The 24652-nt window shown below is 37.3% G+C and overlaps 1 protein-coding gene across 1 annotated transcript in view; it reads right to left on the reverse strand.

Moving 5' to 3' along the window:
- The window catches only part of Sf3b1 (splicing factor 3b subunit 1), a 329390-nt gene that overhangs the window by 299771 nt on the left and 4967 nt on the right, over window positions 1–24652 (reverse strand). The window contains exon 2 of the mRNA XM_090402705.1: window positions 7509–7705. Within this exon, the coding sequence (XP_090258831.1) occupies window positions 7509–7705 (197 nt within the window). The remainder of the gene's footprint in view (window positions 1–7508; window positions 7706–24652) is intronic.

Raw genomic sequence — 24652 nt, forward strand, 5'->3', positions numbered from 1 at the left:
GTGATAATAATTTCCAGTCAAGATCAATTTTTTTTTCTCTTCGTGATAACTAACCTTCTCAGTATCTAAAAAACTCTCTTTTCATTCAAAACACTAATACTACACCTTCACAACTCCAAACATTTTAAATTCTATAACTGTCCAATCTTAGAATATGGTTCTTATGACTGGGGTAGTGCCATGCATTTTCCTAAGAATGCTCCTCAAGTATTCTTAGAAAAAACAATCCAGAAGAGGGTAATATGCTTAATAGATACTCTCATACACTCTCTCCAACCACTTTCTCACACTCTATTTCAGCATTACCTTTTATATTTTATGGTCACAGCTTCACTGAAATGGATCCCCATAATCACTATTGTTCCTCCACTTTCCTACATCAATACACAATTCAGCTCCAAATTTATCATAACTTCTCATCCACTTCTTTCATTCTACCTCAATTCTTTGAAAGAGCCTTCTGAAATTGTTTTCCTCCAATGAATAATTCTCAGCTCATCAAGAAACATTAACACATACCTTCTTTCTCAATCTGTCCACTCACATAGCAGTGTTTTGTTATAAATTTTGTAATCTCTATCTCTAGCATGTAAATGCTAATATATAATAATAATAATCTAAAATGGACTTTAAAAAAGAAATTTGTGAAAAATCATGTATTTACCTACTTCCAATTTCCAACCTTGGAAAAGTATCGAATTGATGATGCTACTGTAGTAGCATCTGATTTTTATGTGAATCTCACTCATAAAAGGTCATAACCTTTAACATACCAGTAGTGCATTCTGAAAGTTGACTGAAGGATATATAATCTGGAATCATGCTCAAGTGACTGTGCATGCTTTTTTCAAGCCTTCAAAAATAAGCAGTAGGAGAGATGAAAATCATCTCCCATTCACAAACATACGGGCCGCAGTGGAATTCAAACCCATAGCATCCATTTAACTTCCACTCATCCATCTCATCCTGGTACTAGTGATACTATTTTCTTCAAACACATCTTGACCATCTCCCATGCACATTTAACATCTTTCTTAGATCCAGCTTCTAATGTCATGGCACTGTTCCAAGCTTGTCAATCACTTGCTCTGAAATTCTACATACATCCCTTCTTAACCTCTTCCACTTCATTACGTGCTGCCTAAAGTAATTACAAGAACTAGAACTACTAGTTTAATTGCTCATACAAGCAAGATTTCATTAAAGATCAATATAAATAAGATTAAGACCAAAGTCGAGGTGGAGATGCCCTTTGGTAATGTGTTCCATACACTACTCCAAAGCTTCTGACTGTGTGTTCAGCATATGAAATTGTGGAAGGTAATGAAAATAATGGGTTCCCCAACACATCATCAGGTTGGAAGCTAATGTGTTCAGGAGCAAGAAGTCATGGTAAGAACAGGTGTTGCATTACCTGATTGACTTCAAGGTAGGCACGGGAGTTTAGGCAAAGATGCCTACTTTCTGCTCACCTGTTTAGTATGTAAGCTGAGAGCATTATGCATGTAGCATTGAATGAGAATAGAACAGGAATCTGATTAGGTGGCAGATAGACTGGTAATATGAGGTATAGTACTCCTTTTATAAATGTTAAGAAGGAACTAGGACAAATCCTCCAAAGAGTTAATGAGATCAGCAAGAACAGAGGACTTAAACTCGACCATAACAAGACAAAGATTATGGCTCTCAAAGGAAATAGAGAGAAGGAAGGAAGCTCCTGAGAAACAAGTGTATCTTAACAGAGAAATAACTGAGAAAGTCAACGAATTCGAGTACTTAGAATGAGTCATTAATGTGAAGAATTGCTGTTCAGAAAACATCAAAAGAAGATCAGAAATGGCTAAAACAGAAATCAGAGACTTCTAAAATATGAAAGGATGGATCTATCTCTAAAGGAACAGAAACAAAGGTGAGGATTCTGGATGCTGCTGTTTTTTCAATAGTGACTTATGAATATGAAACTTGGAACCTATAGAAATCTGATAGGAAAAGGGTAGCTGATTTTGAGATAGTGTTATAGGAAATTATTGAGGATTTCATATACTGAAAGGTGGACAAATAGATAAATACTAGGAAGGATCAGTAGACCTTTAAGACTCCTTAATGGTACAGACAGAAGAAAGTATAATACTTTCAATATATTGAAAGAATGGAAGGAAGACTTCTCAAAACAGTAAGAGAAGGTAAAGTGTCAGAAAAAGAGGAAGATAGGTAAAGTGTCAGAAGAAGAGGATGACTGGTCTTCGGTGAGTTGAAGCCTCTAGAAGAGAATACAACAATACCACCAGATGAGGACTGTGAGGCACATCACTGAGGAGCAGAGTGACCATACAGCCTGATTATGTCCAATAAACTTATGGACAGGGATGGATTAAGTAATTACCTATTACTGATTAACAAACATTTCGATTCATCCTAGTTTTGTGTAGTTAGTGTCATGTAGCTTGTATCCTGTACATATGTATATTTTCCTGATGATGACCTCAATACAGAGATCGAAACGTCAAATGTTATAAGTAAAGTAATCATTCTAACATGTGCATTGTGTCTACATAAATTTTTCACTAGGAAAAGAAACAATTACCAGTAAAATGGAATATACTGAAGCGATCAGTGACTTTTCACATGGCACCTACCATAGGATGCCACCTTTGCAACAATTCAGTTCAGGAACTTTCTGATTGCTGTAGCTTCCCCAATCAACTGTAAGTGATGTTATTGAGAAGTGGAAATGCCTAGGAGTAACAACAGCATAATCACAATGCACAGACATAAAATCACAGAGCAGAAACGCGAAGTGTTGAAACTAGGCATGAAAAAAAAGTCGATATCCATGTTGAAACACTTACTACTTAGTTCTGAATTGCCTCTGGAAACAATGCCAGCAACACAACTGTTCATTGAGAGCTGAAGAACATGGGTTTCCATGGACACACAGCTGTATACAAGCCTGACATCAGCAAGGGCAATGCCAAGTGTCATGTGGAGTGGTATAAGGCTTGTCACCACTGGACTCTGGCACAGTGAGAATATGTTCTCTGGAGTAATGAATAATGCTTCAACACTTGGCAGTCCAACAGACGAGTCTGTTGGATATGAAGTATGAAATAATTACTTTGAAAAACTGCTAAATGAAACAAGCAGTGGTGACGGCACAGTGGTAAAAAACACTGATCAGGCAAGCAGTCAGGAATACATATCCATACTTGAAGTAGAAAAAGCTATCAAAAGCCTGAAATGTGGAAAGATAGCAGGAATAGATGATATTCGACCAGAAATGCTCAAGCGTGGAGGTATAAAAGTCGTACAGTGGCTGCACTGCATAGTTCAGAAGCCCTGGACAGAGGGACGAATTCCAGATGATTGGAGTAGAGCTCTCATGGTACCAATATATAAAAAGGGAAATAAAACTGAATGAATTACAGAGGTATTTCCCTACTGAGTGTTCCTGGCAAGATCTATGCAAGTATACTTGAGAAACGGTTGAGAAGAATTGTGGAAGAAAAGCTTGGTGAAGAACAAGCTGGATTCAGGCCAAATAGAGGCTGTCAGGATCAGATTTTCACTTTACGACAAATAGTCAAGAAAGCATAGGAATATAACAAAGATCTGTATTTAAGTTTTGTCGATTTGGAAAAGGCATATGACAAGGTGACAAGAGATAAGCTATTCAATACGCTGCAGTTATATGGTGTCAATGGGGCATTATATCAAGCAATACTTAGTCTTTATTTGAGTTGTAAGTCAGCAGTTAGAATTGAAGGAAGTACAGAAAGATGGTTTAATGTTAAATCTGGTGTGAGACAAGGATGTACATTATCCCCTCTGTTATTCATTATCTATATGGATCACATTATGAAGGAAAGTGGTATTAAACCTGATATCAAAATCGAAGTGTTAATCTCAGCTCTTTGCTTTATGCGGATGATGTTATACTTCTAAATAAATCCGCTACAAGTCTGCAAGATTCCCAGACTAAATTGAATAGCTGTTGTAATAGATATGGTGTGAAGGTCAGCAATAAAAAGATGAAGACAATGAAAATAGGCAGAATCATTGAAAATGTCAACTGTGTTGTGAATGGAGAACCTATAGAACAAGTAAAACATTTCAGCTACTTAGGCACAATTTTTAATAAAGATGATAAATTAAATATGGAGATAGACAACAGAATCAACAAAGCTGGTATGGTAGGAAGTCAACTGAATAAATTTATACATAATAAGAGAGAAATTAGCCAAAACACTAAATGAGCTTACTGGACTGTAGTCCAGTGTTTAAACCAATTTTAACTTATGGATCTGAGAGCTGGGTTAGAAGTAAAACACTTGACCAAAGACTAGAGACTGCAGATATGAGAGTCCTCAGAAAGATTAGAGGCATGAACAGATGGCATCAATGGCAATATCATATTAAAAATGAGGATATTAGGAGAGAACTTGATATTGTCAGCATCCAGGAATGCGTTAGCAGAGCTAATCTCGGGTGGTATGGTCACTTAAGCAGAATGGGAGAGGAAAGATTAGCAAAACAAAACAAGTGTTCTCTGCCAGGTTGACAGGAAAAAGACCCAGAGGAAGACCAAGATATAGGTGGATTGATACAGTAAAAAGTGGCTTAGAAGACAGAAAGAAATATAAGACCTGAATTGGAGTCTTGATATTTAACAGACTGATTTGGAGTCAAATTGTAGATAGGAAGTTAGTAATGATGTAACTTTTTCATGTAGTACTATCATATCCTGTACATCCCTTGAGGGTATATATAGGAATTTGATGATGATGAACAGAAGATTCTTCCTCCACCAACCAACCAACTGTTGGTGGAGGAAGAATCTTGGTCTCAGACTGTTTGTCATGGTTCAGGCTAAGACACCTAGTTCTAGAGACAGGGAATCTTAATGCTGCAGCCTATAATGATATTCTATACAGTTCTGTGCTTCCAACTTTAATAGTAACACCTCGGTGAAGGTACTTTCCTGCATTAACATAACAATGTCCCATCCAAAAAGTGAGATCTGTGCAGGAAGATTTGATGAAATGGGTGTGGATGAACTTGACTAGCCTGCATCTCAACCCAATCAAAAACCTATGAGATGGATTGGAATGCTGATTGCAAACCAGGCTGAATTGCCTGTGTGACTGACCTTGTTAATATTCTTCTGGAAGAATGGAAGGGAATTATCGCCAAGGGAAGGGAAGTAATGTACCAAAATCTAGTTGAAAGCCATCCCAGAAGATTGAACGTTGTTATAGCAGCAAAGGGTGGAACAACTCCATATCAATGCCTTTCATATTAGAGTGAGAGTTGGGATGAGCAGGTGTCCAGACATTTTTATTCATATAGTGTATTTCATCTTGCTGGCCTCTATCTCACACCAGATAGCCTCAAATCAACTGGCCTTTGCATTCAGGTCCTCATACTGAATGCCAACTCTTTTTTACCTTCAATTCTTCTATTATCAGCAATCTCCCCCAACATCCCATTCTCTCCTCCTTTCTAGAAAGACTATACTCCTTCTATTCCTATATTATCCTCTGTCATAAGTCTCAGAAATGCATATAACTTTTGGCCAAAAATTCCACTTATTCAGAATGTTTCTGGCATTAATATATATAAACTGCAGTATCCCTTTGGTCCAACCTTCTTCCCACATTATGCAGATTATCTAAGTTAATTTCAGAACCTGAGGAACTATTTAGCACCATTTCATTATGCTCTCACTTACCTTGATCAAGGATGCATGCTTAGACACTCGATGACCTCTCCCCCAGCACTTGTGTCTCTCTAACTGTACTCCTAAACTCTCAGTGAAGAACACATTATCCAGACACCAAACTCCAAATTGATTTATATGCAACATTAGCAACCATCAGCCTTATACAGAGGATACTTGTTATAACACACCCCAAGGACCAGCAAGGCTTGCTATAGTGTATTAGGGGAAAAATGCTGTCCTCCCCACTTCATTCCAATAAAATGATGAAAATCATACACTGAATATATAAAGCATACAAAATGACACGAAAAAGTATAAATGCAATAAAAATCCAGGAAGTGAAATATACGATAATTGTTAATGATGCTGCAACTGCAATAAGTGCCAGTTCAGCCTTGGCTTTTCAGAGGCATTAATTTTGATTTCAATCCCCCCCCTTCCCCCACCTCTCATCCCAGTACTCAATTATTTCAGTTTTCAGAAATTTCATTATTATACAACCACTGACTACTTCCAGAAGTAGTCAGATGATGTATAATAATTGAGGTGCATTTCCATTTATAAACAGAAATGTGCTTGAAAATCTAATACAGGTAGTCCTTGACTTATGTAAATTTGTACTTAGGCAAATTATCCTGAAAAGAGATATGAAAAAAAATTTGAGTTATAATGATTTTACTTACCATGTGTATATTACTCAAAAGCAACCAACAGTGGTCATTTGCAAGGCAAAGAGCCTATGTGATGCATGCACTTTCCATGGTAATGAACATGCATATTTGTATTTATACACTTTTATCATTTTTAGTGTTTGCTTGCTCTTGGGTACAGTACAATTGTGATTAAAAGGAACAGAAGTGGAAAAGAGTGAACCAACCCATGCATAAATGTATCAAAATTGATCTAAAGATAAAAATGAAAATTATAAAGAAAAAAAGATAATTATTTGGTACCAATCAGGTCAATTTTGGTGCATTTATGTGGGTTCACTTTTTTCACTTCTATTTCTTTTTTTCAGTTCTGTTTTTGATCATGATTATACTTTACCCAAGGACAAACAACCAATGAGCAAACACTAAAAATTATGAAAGTGAATAAAGACAAATACACAGCACATTTTAAAAAAATTGGTACCAGGTACATGTATCCTGCCACATATTAACTTGAGTTTTGTGTCACAGCAAGCATTCAGAAATGTATTTACCATAAGTTCTCCTTGCTATGCGCATGCACACAACACTCTTGAATGTGATGCTTCTGTAATGTAATGTAATACTTTTTTTTTATGATAAAATTTCCCCTAGATAATGCTTTCAGATTGTTATTGAGAGCTTTATGAGAAAAAAAAAGCCACTGTTTAGACAATTCTTAGTAACTTTAAACTGAAGGCTAAATGATTGAATTAAACATTTTTCTTTCTATTTTCTCTACTATATTATTCTATTACTTGGCATTAAGAATTATATACTGAAATCTAATTTGTGTGAATGAAACTGCAGAAATAACATTTCAAACATGTTAATGTACTACATAAACACATGAGCAATAGGGTGTGATTAATGTGCAAATGGGGGGGGGGTATAAATCACAACTTATGTAAAATTCAAGTTACGTAAAGATTATGGACCGCAACTTTTATGTAAGTCTGTATTTGTTATTAAAATGCCTTTAGCGATATATGTCCCTTTACTATAATGCATTTGAAAACATGTCTCATAATATACCAAAAACTGCTGAGAAAAAAAAATCATGCATAGATTTTGGAAAATTCTATGAAGATAATACATACATCAATATCAGCTTCTTCATTTGCAGCAATGGATGTTACGTAACCTTCAAACTTGTTTTTGGTACTACCATATATATCTTCATCCATATAAGAACCAGCTGAAGCAGCAAGGGGAACACCTTCTCCATTTTCCACAACGACACGATTAGCATGTCCAGCTTTTCTTGCTTGAATTTCTCGAATTTGAATTTCAATTTCTGAAAACAATTTTATAAAAAGAATTCAAAACATTCTAAATTTTAAAGAAGAAATATGAATTAATCTTATATTAAAATTTTATTTTAATTATATCATGTCTGAACAAAAATGATTTTATTGATATATATCTTTGAGAGGGATCACTTATTGATAGGGAGCAAGATAAAGAATCACTTCATTTAGGAGTAGACTGATTATGACAAAATTTATTTTATAAACAAATCACAAGGGAAGAGATCAATGACTATTATGTGATTCATTGAAAGTCTTACAGTGTTCCACATTAAAACCTGCCAATTCAACTGCAAACACGTGCTAAGATAATCAAGTGATATGGTTATGAAAGTGGATGACAAGTACACAAAAGAAAGTAATGTTTAAGAACAAGGCTACACACAGATGGTTACGTGTGTAGAGGCTTAAGTGCTGTGAGGACATCATGTTGGAGGCTTAATGGATTTTTTACAACACTCAAAAAGAATTAAAATAGAATTTAATACTTCCTATATTTCGTCCTAGTCACTAGGACGAAATATAGGACATCTACGGGGATTACAAAAACAATTAATGTAACATATACACAAATAACAAACAATACTAAGCCCAACCACGTGGGTGACCCTAAAGTCCTATCTAGGTAGAGCACCCTCTAAGGGCAGTAGTAGGTGGGAACTCTGGTGATGAGTGTTTCCCAAATCTTCGGAAGCTTAATGCAACCATATTTATTGAGATTTGGTTGGTTTTTGAGAGCTGCTGCTGCTTCTAAGAAAAGTCTCTCTTTCTTGAATTTGCTGTGGTGAAGCATGGTGGTTTTCTTCCATGAAACCCTGTGGGTCTCATGGAAGAAAATCTTGGCTATTTTTTCGGATCCGAAAAAATAGCCAAGATACTAAAACAGTACAACCTACACACAGCATATAAGCCCCACCGCAAACTTGCTACCCTTATCCGTTCTACGAAAGATCAGCTCCCTCCTCTCTCTCTGCCTGGAGTTTACAAAGTACCCTGTTCCTGTAAGCTGGCGTACTTTGGACAGACAGGCAGATCAGCATCCATCCGTCTAGAGGAACACAAGTCTTACATCTTCAAACACAACTATGGCCATTCAGGCTTGGCTGACCATGTTTTGGACACCACCAACAGGGTACCATGGAAGAAAACCACCATGCTCCACCACAGCAAATTCAAGAAAGAGAGACTTTTCTTAGAAGCAGCAGCTCTCAAAAACCAACCAAATCTCAATAAATACGGTTGCATTAAGCTTCCGAAGATTTGGGAAACACTCATCACCAGAGTTCCCATCTTACATTCCAGGCCACCTACTACTGTCCTTAGAGGGCACTCTACCTAGATAGGACTTTAGGGTCACCCACGTGGTTGGGCTTAGTATTGTTTGTTATTTGTGTATATGTTACATTAATTGTTTTTGTAATCCCCGTAGATGTCCTAGTGACTAGGACGAAATATAGGAAGTATTAAATTCTATTTTAATTCTTTTTTGAGTGTTGTAAAAAATCCATTAAGCCTCCAACATGACACAGATGGTTAAGAATATAACACTCGGTGCTCTTACATCCAGTAATGAAAATATGGATACTATAACTGAACAATTAATTAACCTAATAAGAGATGAAAAGGAAGGCATCGTAGATGCCCATAGAATATCCATCAACAGGAAAACTGACATTAGGCCAGTTGTTCATCCAATTAGTGAACAAAAATATTAAAAGTAAATGAATGGTGGAAGCATGAAAACTCAAGATTGCTGCCCAGCAGTTTGATGAACAATTAAAGTCGGTACCTGTCTATATAAATGACCACTTGACCAAACTTAAAAGTAACTTTTTTATCAAGCAAAGCAAAAGAGAAAACAAGTGGTGCTTGATGAGTATGTGTGGTGCTTGATGAGTATGAGATGGAAGAAAGACAGAATGTCAATTTCAAGTTGTTTGATTAATTTTTTTTACAGAAGTTAGATTATAGAGTTTTATTATTATTATTCAGGCCTCCATGGAGTCAAGACACTCATCGTGGGAGATCCTTCCTAGGAAACACAAAGTCTATCATATCACTCCTTGAACTCATTGACCGTTCTTGCTCTCACCACCCTATCAGGCAATGCATTCCACGGTTCAGTCCCTCTCCATGCAAAGAAACCACTTCTCACCCTCTTGCTCACAGCCTCCTTTTGCAACCTCCAGGGATGGCCCCTTGTCATCACTCCTTCCCACTGTTCCACCATGTGAAAGAAATCCCCAGTGTCCATTCTGTAACTGCCTCTCAACAGTTTAAAAGTCTCAATCATATCACCTCTACTTCTTCTATTCACCAAACTCTGTAGTCCAAATTCCTTCAGCTGATCCTCATAACTAACATTGTACAGTTAGTTATGAGGAAACCATCTTTGTTACCCTTTCCAGTTAATTTATCCCCATCACATCCTGGGGACCAAATTTGAGAACAATAGTCTAAGTGTGGTCTGATCAGGGTCTTATACAACGGAATGATAACTCTTTTATCTCTGCAGGTCAGCGTCCTTCACATTATTGAAGCAATCCTCTAGGTTACCATCACCACCTTTGCAATATGCTCTGTGAATTTCAGTTTTCTATCAATCATCACACCCAGATCTCTTGTCTCCTCTACTTCATCCAATCAACAAGTATGCAGCCTCCCATCGATGTATCCCAAACTTCAAGACTTTACATTTTGCTGCATTAAACCGACATCCCCCATTCATTTGCCCATCTTTCTAGTTTATTCAAATCCTCTTGCAGGGCTGCCACATCTGCACTATTACTAATAACCCTTCCCAGCTTCACATCATCTGCAAACAACTGTATTATCCCCTTGCAATCCATTAACAATGTCATTGATATAGAGGTTAAACAATACAGGTCCCAGTACTGAGCTCTGTGGAACCCCAACTTGAAACCTTCTGCTCCCTTGATATTGCCCCACCATACACAACTCTTTCGCTGATGGGGAAAAATTAGGTAGTATAATATTTAATCAAGGCGATGTGGAGAGCTTGCAGGAAATTTAAATAGGCTGTCAGTATCGGCAAAAGTTAATCGGTGTGAGTTTAATGTCGAGAAATGTAAAGTTATGGATAAATAGATTACGAAGGTGGTGTGAAAAGTTCTCGCCCTCGACCATAGATGGCAACACTATTAGCAAGATTTCTGGTACATCTGTACCAAAAATCTTGGTACCAAGTGATCTGTATACATCTTGGTACAGAGGTACCAAAAAGCATCCATGTGAAATTATATAATTAGACACTTCCAGTCTGCTACTGCCATTATGCAATGGCACTGTCTTACCTTCCTTCCACTCCTTGGGTTCCTTTCCCACAGTCCAACTTTCATGGAAAAACCAGGTCAACGGAGTCAGTTCTTTAGCACATTCTCTCAAAACCAGTGGTGAAATACCATCCAGTTCCCACAGCTTTAATGACATCCAGAGTAATCAGAATTTGGAACACACTCTCCTCTTGAACCTTTAACCCCGAACCTGCCATATCCCTCTAGTATTAAAACCTACTTCTCCAGGATGAAATACTCCAATAAAGTGTTCATTGAACAACTCCACCATGTCCTCTACATCAGTCACTTTATTCCCATTTTTATCCCACAATGTCATTCTTTCACAATCATTTCTCGTCCTACTGGCCACATAGCTAAAAAATTCCCTAGGATTTTCGTGTCGATCTCTTCTCATATTCCAGTTTTGCCTTCCTCACCATACTAGTCACTCTCCTGGCCTGAGTCTTATATTCTTCATGCATCTGCTCTCCACCCGTCTCCTTATATCTCTTCCATTCCTGGCAAGGAAGCCAAAATCAGGTTATGAGAGGAATCTAGCTGAGTAGACCAAAGGAAATCCCAAAGAGTTCTTTCACTTTCTATGTGGCGTATAAGAGGAAGAATGGCTATGGAAGATTAACCTTAATAAGCTTAATGATGGTCACAAGGAGACAGAAGCAGATAAAATAGTTGAGATACTGGGTGACCATTTTGCAAGGGTATATCCCAGTGAGGTTACTGCTTTAACCTATGTGACAGACACTAATGTGGGAAAAGAGGTGGATGAATTAGAGGTTCTTAGGATAGTGCAGAATCTCAACGTAAATACAGCTGTGGGATTAGATGGTATATCAGCTAGGATTTTGCAAGAATGTGCATGGAAACTGGCAATGCCTTTGAATAGCTGTTTAATTTAAGTCTCAGCTCAGGTTGAGTTCCAAGGGTGTGGAAACAGGGCAAAATAATTCCTTTCAATAAGGGAGGTTCTAAGACTACAGCAGCAAATTAGAGACCAATCAGTATCTCAGGTATGGTGGTAAAAGTATAGAAAACTTGATAAAAAAGAGAATTCAAGAATGGGTAAATAAAAATATGATACAGTATGAGGGCCAACATGACTTTGTGAAGGGTCAATCATGCCTCAGTAATTTACTAACTTTTTTATTATAGAGTAACATGATAAAAGTCACAATGATTTTGCAAAGGCATTTGACAGAATACCGCATGGAACTCTGTTAAGCAAATTAGAACAAATGGGGATGGATATGACACTGGTGAATAAGAGGGTGGCTGCTGGACAGATATCAAAAAGTGGTATATGGAAGGGCAGAATCGAGTCATATAACAGGTGAGAGACAAGTGGTGTGCTGCAAGGTTTAGTGCTGGGACCATTGCTGTTTAATTTGCATAAATGATCTAGGAAATAACCTGAAAGGAAATATTCAGTTGTTTGCTGATGGGGAAAAATTAGGTAGTATAATATTTAATCAAGGCGATGTGGAGAGCTTGCAGGAAATTTAAATAGGCTGTCAGTATCGGCAAAAGTTAATCGGTGTGAGTTTAATGTCGAGAAATGTAAAGTTATGGATAAATAGATTACGAAGATGGTGTGAAAAGTTCTCGCCCTCGACCATAGATGGCAACACTATTAGCAAGATTTCTGGTACATCTGTACCAAAAATCTTGGTACAGATGTACCAAGTGATCTGTATACATCTTGGTATACAGATCACTTGGTAGTTTTTTTTATACGGCTGTCAGAAGCCAAAGTTTGTCTGTATCAAAATTGAGTATTGTGCAGTTATAAAATTCTTTGTAAAAGAAGGTTTAACGCTAAAAGAAATTCATTTGAAGTTCATAAAAGTTTACGGGTATTCTTCTCTTTGTTTTTGACACTTAAGAAATGGGCTGCCGAGTTTAAACGTTTAAGCCTTGAAGATGATCCATGTGAAGGACATCCAAAAAGTGTAACAACACCAGAAATTATTGATCAAGTGCACAATATGATATTGGATGACGGCGAGTCAAAGTGCATGAAATTGCTGAGACTACAGACATTTCAAAAGAACGTGTAGGATATATTTTGCAAGAAGAATTGCAAACGAAAAAGCTTTGTGCAAGATGGGTGCCGTGCTTGCTCACAGCAGATCAAAAATGCACTCACATGAAAATCTCTGAACAGTGCTTGAAGAATTTTAACGAGAATAAAACTGATTTTGTGCATCGATTTATTACTATGGATGAGACTTGGATTCACCAGTACACACCAGAATCCAAACAGTGGACAGAAGCCAGTTGTTTGGCGCCAAAGAACAAAGTTGGTTCCATCAGCAGGAAAGGTCATGGCATCGGTGTTTTAGGATACTAAAGGCATTTTATTTATTAATTATCTTGAAAAGGGTAAAACAATAACCGGGGAAAATTATTCCGATCTTTTAACCAGACTAGACGAAAAAATGTGTGAGAAAAGACCTGGTTTGTAGAAGAAAAAAATCATCTTTCATCAGGACAATGCAACTGCCCACAAAGGTGTTCTGGCAATGGGAAAATTAAGGGATCTGCACTATGAATTGTTGGAACATCCACCCTATTCCCGGGATTTAGCTCCCTCTGACTTCTATCTCTTCCCAAAACTATTTCTCGCTGTGAGCGTTTTTTTTTTTTTTTTTTTTTGAATCAAGAGATGATTGCAGCTGTAGAGGTGTATTTTGCAGTTCTTACTGATGAGAACCACTACAGGGACGGGATAATGGCACAGGAGCATCGCTGGAATAAATGTATTAGTCTTAAGGGAGATTATGTTGAAAAATAAAAATAATTTTAAAATTATAAATTCGTTTTTTCATTGTTAGGCCAAGAACTTTTCAGACCACCTTCATACACGCTGTGTATCACATCAATGGCACTACTCCAGGAAACAGATGAAGCTAGAGATTTGAGAGTAGTGGTAGATAGAGAGTTAAAGTTTACAGGATATATTGCTAAGATAGCCCATAAAATTACTTAACTATTGAAGAACGCATTAATAAGTAGAGATAAGAAATTGTTATTCCTCTTTATAAGGCCTTGATATGGCCCATATCTGGATTACTGTGCTCAAGTCTGGTCCCTTGGGAACGAGGAAGAAGTAGAGAAGATTCAGAGATGAATGACCAAGTTGGAGAGTGGCTTGTGGAATGTTTCCTATAAGGATAGATACAAAGATTGAAGGTGTGTGGAGATTGCAAAAGTTGGTTGATAGGAGAAAAAGAGGAGATATGATATAAACATTTAAGTTGCTTAAAGAGTTTTACAGGATAAATGCAAGAGAAATGTTTTAGCACTTGGCTAGAGGGACCAGAACAAATGGTCATCCCTGGAAGTTGAATAAAGGTGTGGTCAGTAGAGGTGTGAGGACTAGATTTTTTTGCTTGGAGAGTAGTGAATGAGTGGAATGGGTTGCCAGAGTCAGTTGTGAGTGCTATGTCTGTTAATGGGTTCAAGGAAAGTTATGATAGATTATATGGATAGTTTGGGTCACCAGTCTTCAGACTTCTTGGAGGAAGTGTATAAAAATAATAATAATATTGGGTCTGGGCTCTGGGCTATCAATGGTAACATTCATGTTCACAAACCATGCAGTCACAGCAACAACCTCTTATGACACAATACGTTGTCTTGCTGAAAGAGACAATGGTCAGTTCTACAGTAACACCAAAGTAGGAAGCATTGCATTATCCAGAATGTTTAGATACCTCTCAGAGTTCAATGTTCGTGGCACCACAAACCACAAAAAACACAGGACCATACAATCGCACTACACTGAGCAGATGTGCATCTGCTCAGTGTAGTGCGATTCGTCTCTCCATAACCAGTTTCCAAATTTCTACTTCCCACTGAGGACGACGTTGCAGATTGATTTGGGTAACATGAGGCTTGCATATTGCAGTTGTACCATGGAAACCTATGTTGTGAGTCTTGGTTCTGAATCTTTTGTGCAGTTTCCTGTTCCAGTTGACCCAGAACTCCATATTTAATATGTCTGCTGACAAATGTCAGTTTCAACATATTATCCTTTGTAGCACCCTACAGTCACATTCAGTGCCAACTCCTTGAAAAGCAGTCAACAGACATCCCATGGGCACGGTACATCATGCCATGTAATGAATCACATGTTTGTAGCCAGTATAAATTGGAGGAATATGATGTCAATCATATCCCAAGTCAGTTTAACTGTGTTCGGGTGAAATGGCTGAGAGAAGGGAAATGACATAGGATGTCATGCTGCAGGCCTATCTGCTTGGCAAATTGTAGACAAATTCAGCCATCCAAGGTCAACAATCACAGATATGATACTGAGATGGAAGTGCAAAGAGTTAACTGCAAGTGCTACCTGCAGCTGGTGGGTCATCTACAATTTGCCAAGCAGATAGGCCTGCAGCATGACATCCTATGTCATTTCCCTTCTCTCAGCCATTTCACCCGAACACAGTTAAACTGACTTGGGATATGATTGACATCATATTCCTCCAATTTATACTGCCTACAAACATGTGATTCATTACATGGCATGATGTACCTTGCTCATGGGATGTCTGTTGACTTTTTTCCAAGGAGTTGGCATCAATTCTCTGACAACCAGGTCTCGCTGATGCCAATAATTTCGGGCCAAGTTGAGCTGAGCAATGCCAAAATATCCTCTCCTTTATTTCTGATACTTTGGGCATTTGTGTAGATGGATTACATCATCCCCATGGGCCTACAGTTACCCTTACATAATGTCATTACCTGCTTATTCAGATTCGAAACTGCACCCAACTACTCAGTCATTCCTACACTCATATTTATATATCCCAGGGGTGAGATATATTTCGACACAGTTATTCCTGCACTCACTCATTTGTCTCAGGGATGGCTAGACATGCGCTTGATTGCTTCCCCACCAATATTTCTAGTTTATCTGGTTTTGAACTTCCAAACTCTCACTAAACAACACTGTTTTCAAGCATCTAACTCCAAAACCATTGAAATGCAACCCATTAGGCATATACAGGTCCTTATGTCCATCAAATTCACTCAACACATCTATAAACTACACACCATTCCTCCTGCACTATCTTCTCATTGACAATCATGACTATTGCTGAAAGTTTTTCACTTGATTATATTATAAATTAAAGATACCAAGAAACGTATGTACTTGGTTTAATCCATTATCCAAGTGTAAGCAAACAAAGTTTGCACCTGAAGTATCTTTCAGGACTGGGACAACTCATGGCAAAGGTGGTATAACTTCTCATCACTTGCAGTATCCCATAATGCAAAGCACATCTCCTTGCAGACATGTACTTTGCATCATGTCTGGCTCCCACCGATGAGACCTCAATAAAGGTAGAAGCCAGTCTGGGTAGTGACCCTTCCCTTAATGCATAGCATTATACATGTCTGCAAGAAGATGTGCTTTGCATTATGGGATACTGTAGCAAGTGATGAGAAGTTATACCGCCTTTGCCACAAGTTGACCCAGTCCTGAAAGATACTTCAGGTGCAAACTTTGCTTGCTTACACTTGGATAATGGATTAAATCAAGTGCATATTTTCTTGGTATCTTTAATTTATAATATAACCAAGTGAAAAACTTTCACTTGGTTATATTATAAATGAAAATAGGCAGAATCATTGAAAATGTCAACTGTGTTGTGAATGGAGAACCTGTGGAACAAGTAAAACATTTCAGCTATTTAGGCACGATTTTTAGTGAAGATGGTAAATTAAATATAGAAATAGACAACAGAATCAGCAAAGCTGGTATGGTAGGAAGTCAATTGAATAAATTCATATGGAATAAGAGAGAAATTAGTCGGAACACTAAATTAGCTGTATACAAGACAGTGTTCAAACCAGTTTTAACTTATGGATCTGAGAGCTGGGTCAGAAGTAAAACACTTGACCAAAGACTAGAGACCACAGATATGAGAGTCCTGAGAAAGATTATAGGCGTGAACAGATGGCATCAATGGCAGTATCATATTAAAAACGAGGATATTAGGAAAGAACTTGACATTGTCAGCATCCAGGAATGCGTTAGCAGAGCTAATCTCAGGTGGTATGGTCACTTAAACAGAATGGGCAAGGAAAGATTAGCAAAACAAGTGTTCTCTGCCAGGTTGGCAGCAAAACGACCCAGAGGAAGACCAAGATATAGGTGGATTGATACAGTACAAAGTGCTTTAGACGAGAGAAATATAAGATCTGATAATGTTGGAGTGTTGACAAGTAACAGACTGATTTGGAGGAAAATTGTAGATAGGAAATTAATAATGATATAATTTCTTTTCATGTAGTACTATCATATCCTGTACACCCCTTGAGGGTACATGGCAGGAATTTGATGATGATGATGAAAAACTTTCAACTACTATCTGTCTCTAATCCAGAGTATTTTTAATAATAAGGTGTGGCACCTTTTGGCAACTGGTATATGGAAATATGATTTCTCTTCTCCATTACTTCCACCTTAGTAACACCACTTCTAGGTCTGGCTCCCACTGATGAGACCTCAATGAAGGTCGAAACCAATCTGGGTAGGGACCCTTCTCTTAATGCACAGCATTATACATGTCTGCAAGGAGATATGCTTTGCATTATGGGCTACTGAGGCACGTGATAAGAAGTTATACCACCTTTGCCCCAGTCCTGAAAGATACTTCAGGTGCAAAACTTTGTTTGCTTACACTTGGATAATGGATTAAACCAAGTACATAATTTCTTGGTATATTTATTTTAATCATGACCCTTCTCAATTCGGTCCCATCATGCTGAAGCAGCAAATTCAATCTTTATTGTTAGAAGAAGCAAAAATCTTCATTTTTGCTTCTTCTAACAACTCTTTCCTATCCTCTTTCAATGTACATTTCTCACCTTTCACACAAGCAGTAATCCTCAACAATCTGAAAAAGTCCTATATAAATCAATAAAAGGCTTAGAAAGATGGGCAAAGGAACTCAAATTACAGATAAACCAAGAAAAAACAAAACTCGGCTAATACAATCTGCTAAACATCTGCTAATACAATCCAGAACCTATCCTTCTGAAGACATCTTTACTCAGGACCTCACAATGACAGAACTAGAAACAGAAATTAGTCAAATTGACCCTGACAAATCACCCAGAATTTATCTCTGGACACATGATTAAAAACATGGGAAAAATAACCAAAAACTATCTTCTGAAGATATTTAACATTGCCTGGATACAGGTAAACTATCAAAAATCTGGAAAACATCAGTCATTATACTCTTACTCTAAAACCTAACAAAAATCCTAGTGACTGTAAAAGTTACAGACCAATAGCTTTGATTAGCACTCTGCAAACTAAACGAAAAAATAATACATACCAGACTTATGAAGTAGCTCTTAGAAAATAACAAGATCAACTTCTACTGAAATGCATACAGGTCTCAACACAGTACAGAAGATCAATTATTTTATCTTTGCCAATCAGTCATAGATGGCTTTCAAGAAAAACTACCAAAGAAGACAACAGCAATATTCTTGGATCTCACAGCTGCCTTCGACCGTGCTTGGAGACAAAAATTAATAAACATTGCATACGATACTGGAATAAGGGGAATGCATTAATTTAGATTTCTAATTTCATGAAAGGAAGAAAAATTAAAGTAAAAGTTAATGGAATTTATTCCAACATTAATCAAACTTGGGCTGGAGTCCCACAAGGTTCTGTCTTAAGCCCACTCCTATTTCTCATCTATATGAACAATATCCATTCTCACATGACAAATGACACAAAAATAGCATGCTATGCAGACGATATAGCAATCTGGCACACAGGCAGTAATAATCAACAATCTGAAAAAGTCCTAAATAATTCAAAAAAAGGCTTAGAAAGATGGGCAAAGGAATTAAATTACAGATAAACACAGAAAAAACAAAACTGAGCATCTTCTCCACTGATAGAAAAATAGACACAATTACAACCCCCAAATCAAAATATATAATACCAAAATAGAAAAATACACTAAGAGCCAAAGGCTTCAATTCGGCAACATGAACTTATTTAAGTTAAGGGATATTACATCCCATATTGTTTCTTAGTCGAATAAGAAACTCAAAGAGTTTCATGCCGAATATAGAAACTATATAAAGTTCGGCAATTCCGAGCGTAAGCAAATACCTGGATAGTGCAGCAACTGACCCTTGAAGGTAGTACAAGCTGAGGCAACTCATGAGTTGCCTCAGCTTGTACTACCTTCAAGGCGAAGCCTCAGCCGAACTTTATATAGTTTCTATATTCGGCATGGCATGAAACTCTTTGAGTTTCTTATTCGACTAAGAAACAATATGGGATGTAATATCCCTTAACTTAAATAGAAAAAAACAGTCTCCAAAATACTTAGGCCTAACCCTAGATACTGAACTAAGATTTACAACCCATCTCCTGGCCCTGATGGCATTCCTCCAATTGTCCTGAAGGTTTACACACCAGAACTGTCTCCTGTCCTATGTCACTTATATATACTATCTTACTGGTATATCCCGCAGCCTGGAAATTGGCCTATATTTAACCCATTCTCAAAAAGGGCGACAAGTCACTGCCGTCCAACTACTGCCTATCTCACTCACCTCGTTCCTGTCTAAAGTAATGGAAAAAATCATCAATTCCCAACTCCTGCACTACCTTGAAGCTACTTGTCTAATAAACGACCGTCAGTATGGATTCCGTCGGTGCTGATCAACAGGAGATCTGCTCACATATGTCACCCATCTCTGGTCAAATGCCATGGAGAAGTTTGGCGAATCTCAAGCAGTTGGACTTGATATTTCCAAGGCGTTTGACTGGGTCTGGCACAAGGGCTTACTAAGCATGCCATCATTTGGTCTATCTCAAGACCTCTGTAATTGGATTGCCAGCTTTTTGTCTGGAAGCTCACTATGTGTGGTGGTGGTGGATGGCTCCTTATCCTCTCACCAACCCTCTTCCTACTATATATCAATGACCTACTTCAGCTTACCTCCAACCCAATACACAGTTTTACAGATGACAGCACATTGCACTCCTCCCTTTCTTTTGATAAACCTTACTCCACACAACTCACCTCCACCTACAGATCAGCAACCACCACTGCCCTTAATTCAGACCTCCAAGTCATTCTCCAATGGGGTTCAGATAACCTAGTCAATTTCAATGCAAATAAACCCAGTACTGTCTCATTTCTCATAAAAAAGAACCAGTTTCTCCCAGTATTATTTTTGACAATACCCATTCCAGACAATCTGAGATTTCTCTTCTTGGAATTACCCTGCAGATAATTGAGTGCCATACGTTCTTAACCAACGGCTACAACCCCTACACAATAGATAAAATACTACACAGCCCCATTACTCCTCCCTCCCCTAATACACAGGAACACAACATAACCATCTCTATTCCGTATCAGAGGTAGATCAGAAAAGATAGCCAAAGTACTGATGAAGCATGGCCTTCACACCACTTTTAAACTGCATGTAAAAATAGTAACTCTGATCCACTCGCCTAAGGATAAACTTCACCCTTTAGCACACCCAGGAGTGTATGAAGTTCCCTGTGACTTGGCCTACTATGGACAAACAGGAAGATCATTAACATCCGCCTGGAAGAACATAAAAAATACATTCGCTACTATTACTATGGCAAGTCAGGACTGGCAGATCATGCTTTGAACACTCTTCACACAGGATTAGATGGAAGAAAATGAGTGTGCTATTTAGAAGTTGTTACAGATCTGAAAGATTATTTTTTCATTCTTCAAAGTCAAGAATGGCTTTGAAGAATTCTCCTCACCTGAACAAGTATGGTTGCATTAATTTGCCAAAAATTTGGGAGACTGTCATCCTAAGAGAAACTCCCACACAGCTGTAATGATTTTTTTCCCCCACATTAGAGGGCACTAGATCATTTGTACACTGCAATTTTATTGTTTTACTTACTCACTGCATAAGTATGTTGTACTCTGATGATGCTGATTTGAAATTCAGCAAAATATAAGCAGTTATTAAAACATCTTTTGATTAAATTGTTTGGTGTTGTTAAAACCATTAAAAACTTAAGTCATGAACTGTTCTGTACCGTCTTCCTATTTCTGCTTCACTTATTCTTGCTGTATCTCTTTCGTTTCTGATGATGGGTTTATATTCTTTTTAATTTCAACTTGATGTTTGCAATCACTAAACTATGATCTGAGTCTATATCCACTCCTTGAAAAGTTCGACACTGCTGTTATCCATCTTCTTTTAATTGTAATCATATCGATCATGTTCATGGTTTTCCCATCATTTGATCACCACGTCCATTTTCTAAAGTCTTTTTGTTGGAATCTTGTGTTATAGATCATCATCTCGTGGTCCACAGCAAATTCTAACATTTTTTCACTACATTTATTTCTTTCTCTGACCATATTTTCCCATGATGCTTTCCCAACCATCATTATCTATTCCGACTTGGCCATTCCAATCTCCTTCAATAATTAGTACATCTTGCTTTGGTATTGTTTCTATTGTCTCTGTCAGATCTTTGTAAAATTGGTCAATATCCTCATCTGTGCTGTCATCAGGATGTCATGATCACCTTTATAAATTGATCACTGAATACTTCAACAATGTCTTCTGCAGTCTATCAAAAGTCTTTGCAAAATCTAAGTACATCACTGTATATGCATCTCCCCTGTCCAAGGTATTTGTCACCTTGTTATAGTACATAAGTTAGTGAATTATCAGTGGGATAACTTAAGAATCAAAGGTAGATAACTGAGAGGAGACTGCCTCATACTTTCTAAGTAATACAGAGAACTGACTAGGGCTATTGAATCAATAATCTCCAATCCCCACTTTGTGGTGCCATCCTATCAGTAGGTATCCACATGGATACTGAATGAACAAAAATGAGCTGGGAATTTGGAATCTAGCTGAACAAACTGTATTCTGCACACAAATAATATGATGATGCAATGTGATGAAATATCATCAAGTGGGACATCATTCAGTTTAAGAAGCTTCACTGTTATAGTCAGTGAACCAAGGCAAACAGTCAAGAGTCAGTTCCTAGAACAAACAGTGAAAAGTCAGTTCAATAAAACTGAAGTATCACCAAAGTATCAATGGAAAAGAAATGAAACTCACAGAAAATGAAAAGTATAATACCAACATAATTGGTGTTACTGAAATGAAGAAGGCCAAAACAACTGAGATATTATGAAATAATAACTACAAGATGTATAGTATGCCCCGATCAAGGAAAAGTAAGCATAGGTGTGTCATTCAATATAAAACATGAAAATCAACTTCTTAAAAGGAAGCGCACTTCAAGTAGTGATATGGACAAATTTCAAAACAGGAAATTGAACAACAAGACTTATTTGTATTTATGGTTCATAGAAAGTTCTACTAAGAAGTAGAGGAATTTTGTTGGGTTCATTAGAGGTCATTTGACAAAGAAAAAGCTGATTTTAGTTGATCTCAACAGCAGAGTAAGAAATAACAGACATAAAAACTCTGAAGAGGAAACTGGGAGAAAAGGGTGATGCTAATAATAACCGAGTGCCTGCTGGACTTCTGTTAAGGACATGAACTAGGCATTATAACATAAAACTGTGCATAACTTTGCATGGCAATGCAAATAATAATAATAATAATAAAAATCTTAATGACTATGTAATTGTGGATGTTGATATCACATCGGTTAAGAATACACAAGCATACAAGAGATTTGAGGTATGAAGTGACCACCATTGGATAGTGTTTAAAATATAGTGAGAAAAAAATGTATGAAAGTATTGAAAATAAAGATTTAATTAAAAAAAAACATAAGTTAAACGACAATGAATCACCTGGCTGACATCATACACGTAGTAGCATAGTTAGTTCTAAAACCATTATGCAGCAGTATAATCAAGACCATTTGTCCTTCAGATTCATTTCATCTGGAGATGAGCAGCCATATCCTATGTGTATTGTTTGTAGTCAGAAACTGGTAAACCAAAATATAGTTCTAAGCAAGCTGAAAAGACACTTTCACACAAAACACTAACGGGAGAATCCAACTAAATATTTTAAGACTTATAGTTGATTAATGTTGAGAGGTGTGAGACAAGGATGCATACTCTCCCCTGATCTATACAATCTTTACAGAGAATACATTATAACATGATAGTGGTTTCTCAGTTGGTGGCAAAAAGATAAATAATCTTCGGTATGGTGATGATACCATTCGTATTGCTAGCAGCAAATGAAAACTGGAGGTCTTCATTAAAAGAGATGAATGGGAAGCCTGAAATATGATTTAAGAATTAATTTGATAAAACAACATATGTGGCCATAGATGAAAATGACAATTTCGCCCACAACATTGACTGTGAGAAGGTGAATGAATAAATTTACCTAGGCGCTCTAATAAGCACCAAGGGATGTTAACCAGAAATTAAAAGAATTACCATGGTAAGGGCAGCAGTGATGCAACTGCAGAAAATATGGAAAGACAGAAACATTTCTATCACCACTAAATCAAGACTGATCAATAGCTTGATGTTTTCAATTTTCATTTATGGTGCTGAATATTGGACACTCAGCAAGAAAAATATGGAAAAGATAAATAGCTTTGAGATTGGTGATGGATAAGGATGTTGAGAATCTCCGACAGACAAAATGTCTAATGAAAGTAAAATGAGTCAACTACAAATCAAGAGGCAGCTATGTAACATTGTAAATGAAACAATTCTCAAACATTTCAAGACATGAAAATGACAACCTAGAAAAACTTATTCAGGCTAAAGTGGAAGGACAAAGAAAAAGAGGATGCCCAAGACCAGGATGGTTAAACCAGATTAAAAAGATCACTGGACTTACTTTGGAGTTGGCCACTGCTGCAACAATACAGAAAGAAATGGAGACATTGTGGCTAGAGTCACAAGTCCTCAGACAAGAGCAAGAATAATAACAGCTGATCAAACAGACCACACTTAAAAAAAACATAACTATTTCTGACAAAGCTCAAGAAGAGAGCTATGCCACTGCCGAAAGAGTATCAAAAAAAAGATGAAATCACACAATTGCTAAGTCACTAATTTTACTAGTATGTTGTAAAACTGTAAATGTGTGTAGCTCAGTGGAAGCGGTGCTTGAATACTCTGTGCTAGGCTGCCCAAATGTAGACTTAAGTTCAAATCTAGTCGCCAACTGGAGGAACTTTTTCTAAGCCTATCTTTGACTGGTTCCTGAGTTAGTCGATCTCTGGCATGAGCAAGAGGGTTTTTCCTCTCATAAACTCAAGAAAATTGCCCATAGAATCCACATTATTTCAGACAATAACATATCCTGTTAGGATTAGGTACCAAGAGATGGCAGCACTTGTTTGCCCATCTCATCATCAGTGCCGCCTATATTTAGTAATAGACATGGGCCAACTATCTCTGATTGGCTACCAGTGGAGACTGAACTGCCAACTCAGTCTCCAAAAGCTAGATAGGGTTTAAAGGCCTCGTCTATTCCCTATAAAGGAATAAAAGGCATTAGCTTATTTTTTTTTTTATTTATATTTGTTGAGGAATATTAAAAAACAGATTTTGAACATTCCTATGCCAGACAACACCATTAGCAGGCATATACAAG

Source organism: Typopeltis vanoorti, chromosome 13 (genome assembly GCF_054136105.1).
Source record: "Typopeltis vanoorti isolate ZY-2024b chromosome 13, IOZ_Tvanoo_1.0, whole genome shotgun sequence".
In the NCBI taxonomy this organism is placed as follows: domain Eukaryota; kingdom Metazoa; phylum Arthropoda; class Arachnida; order Uropygi; family Thelyphonidae; genus Typopeltis; species Typopeltis vanoorti.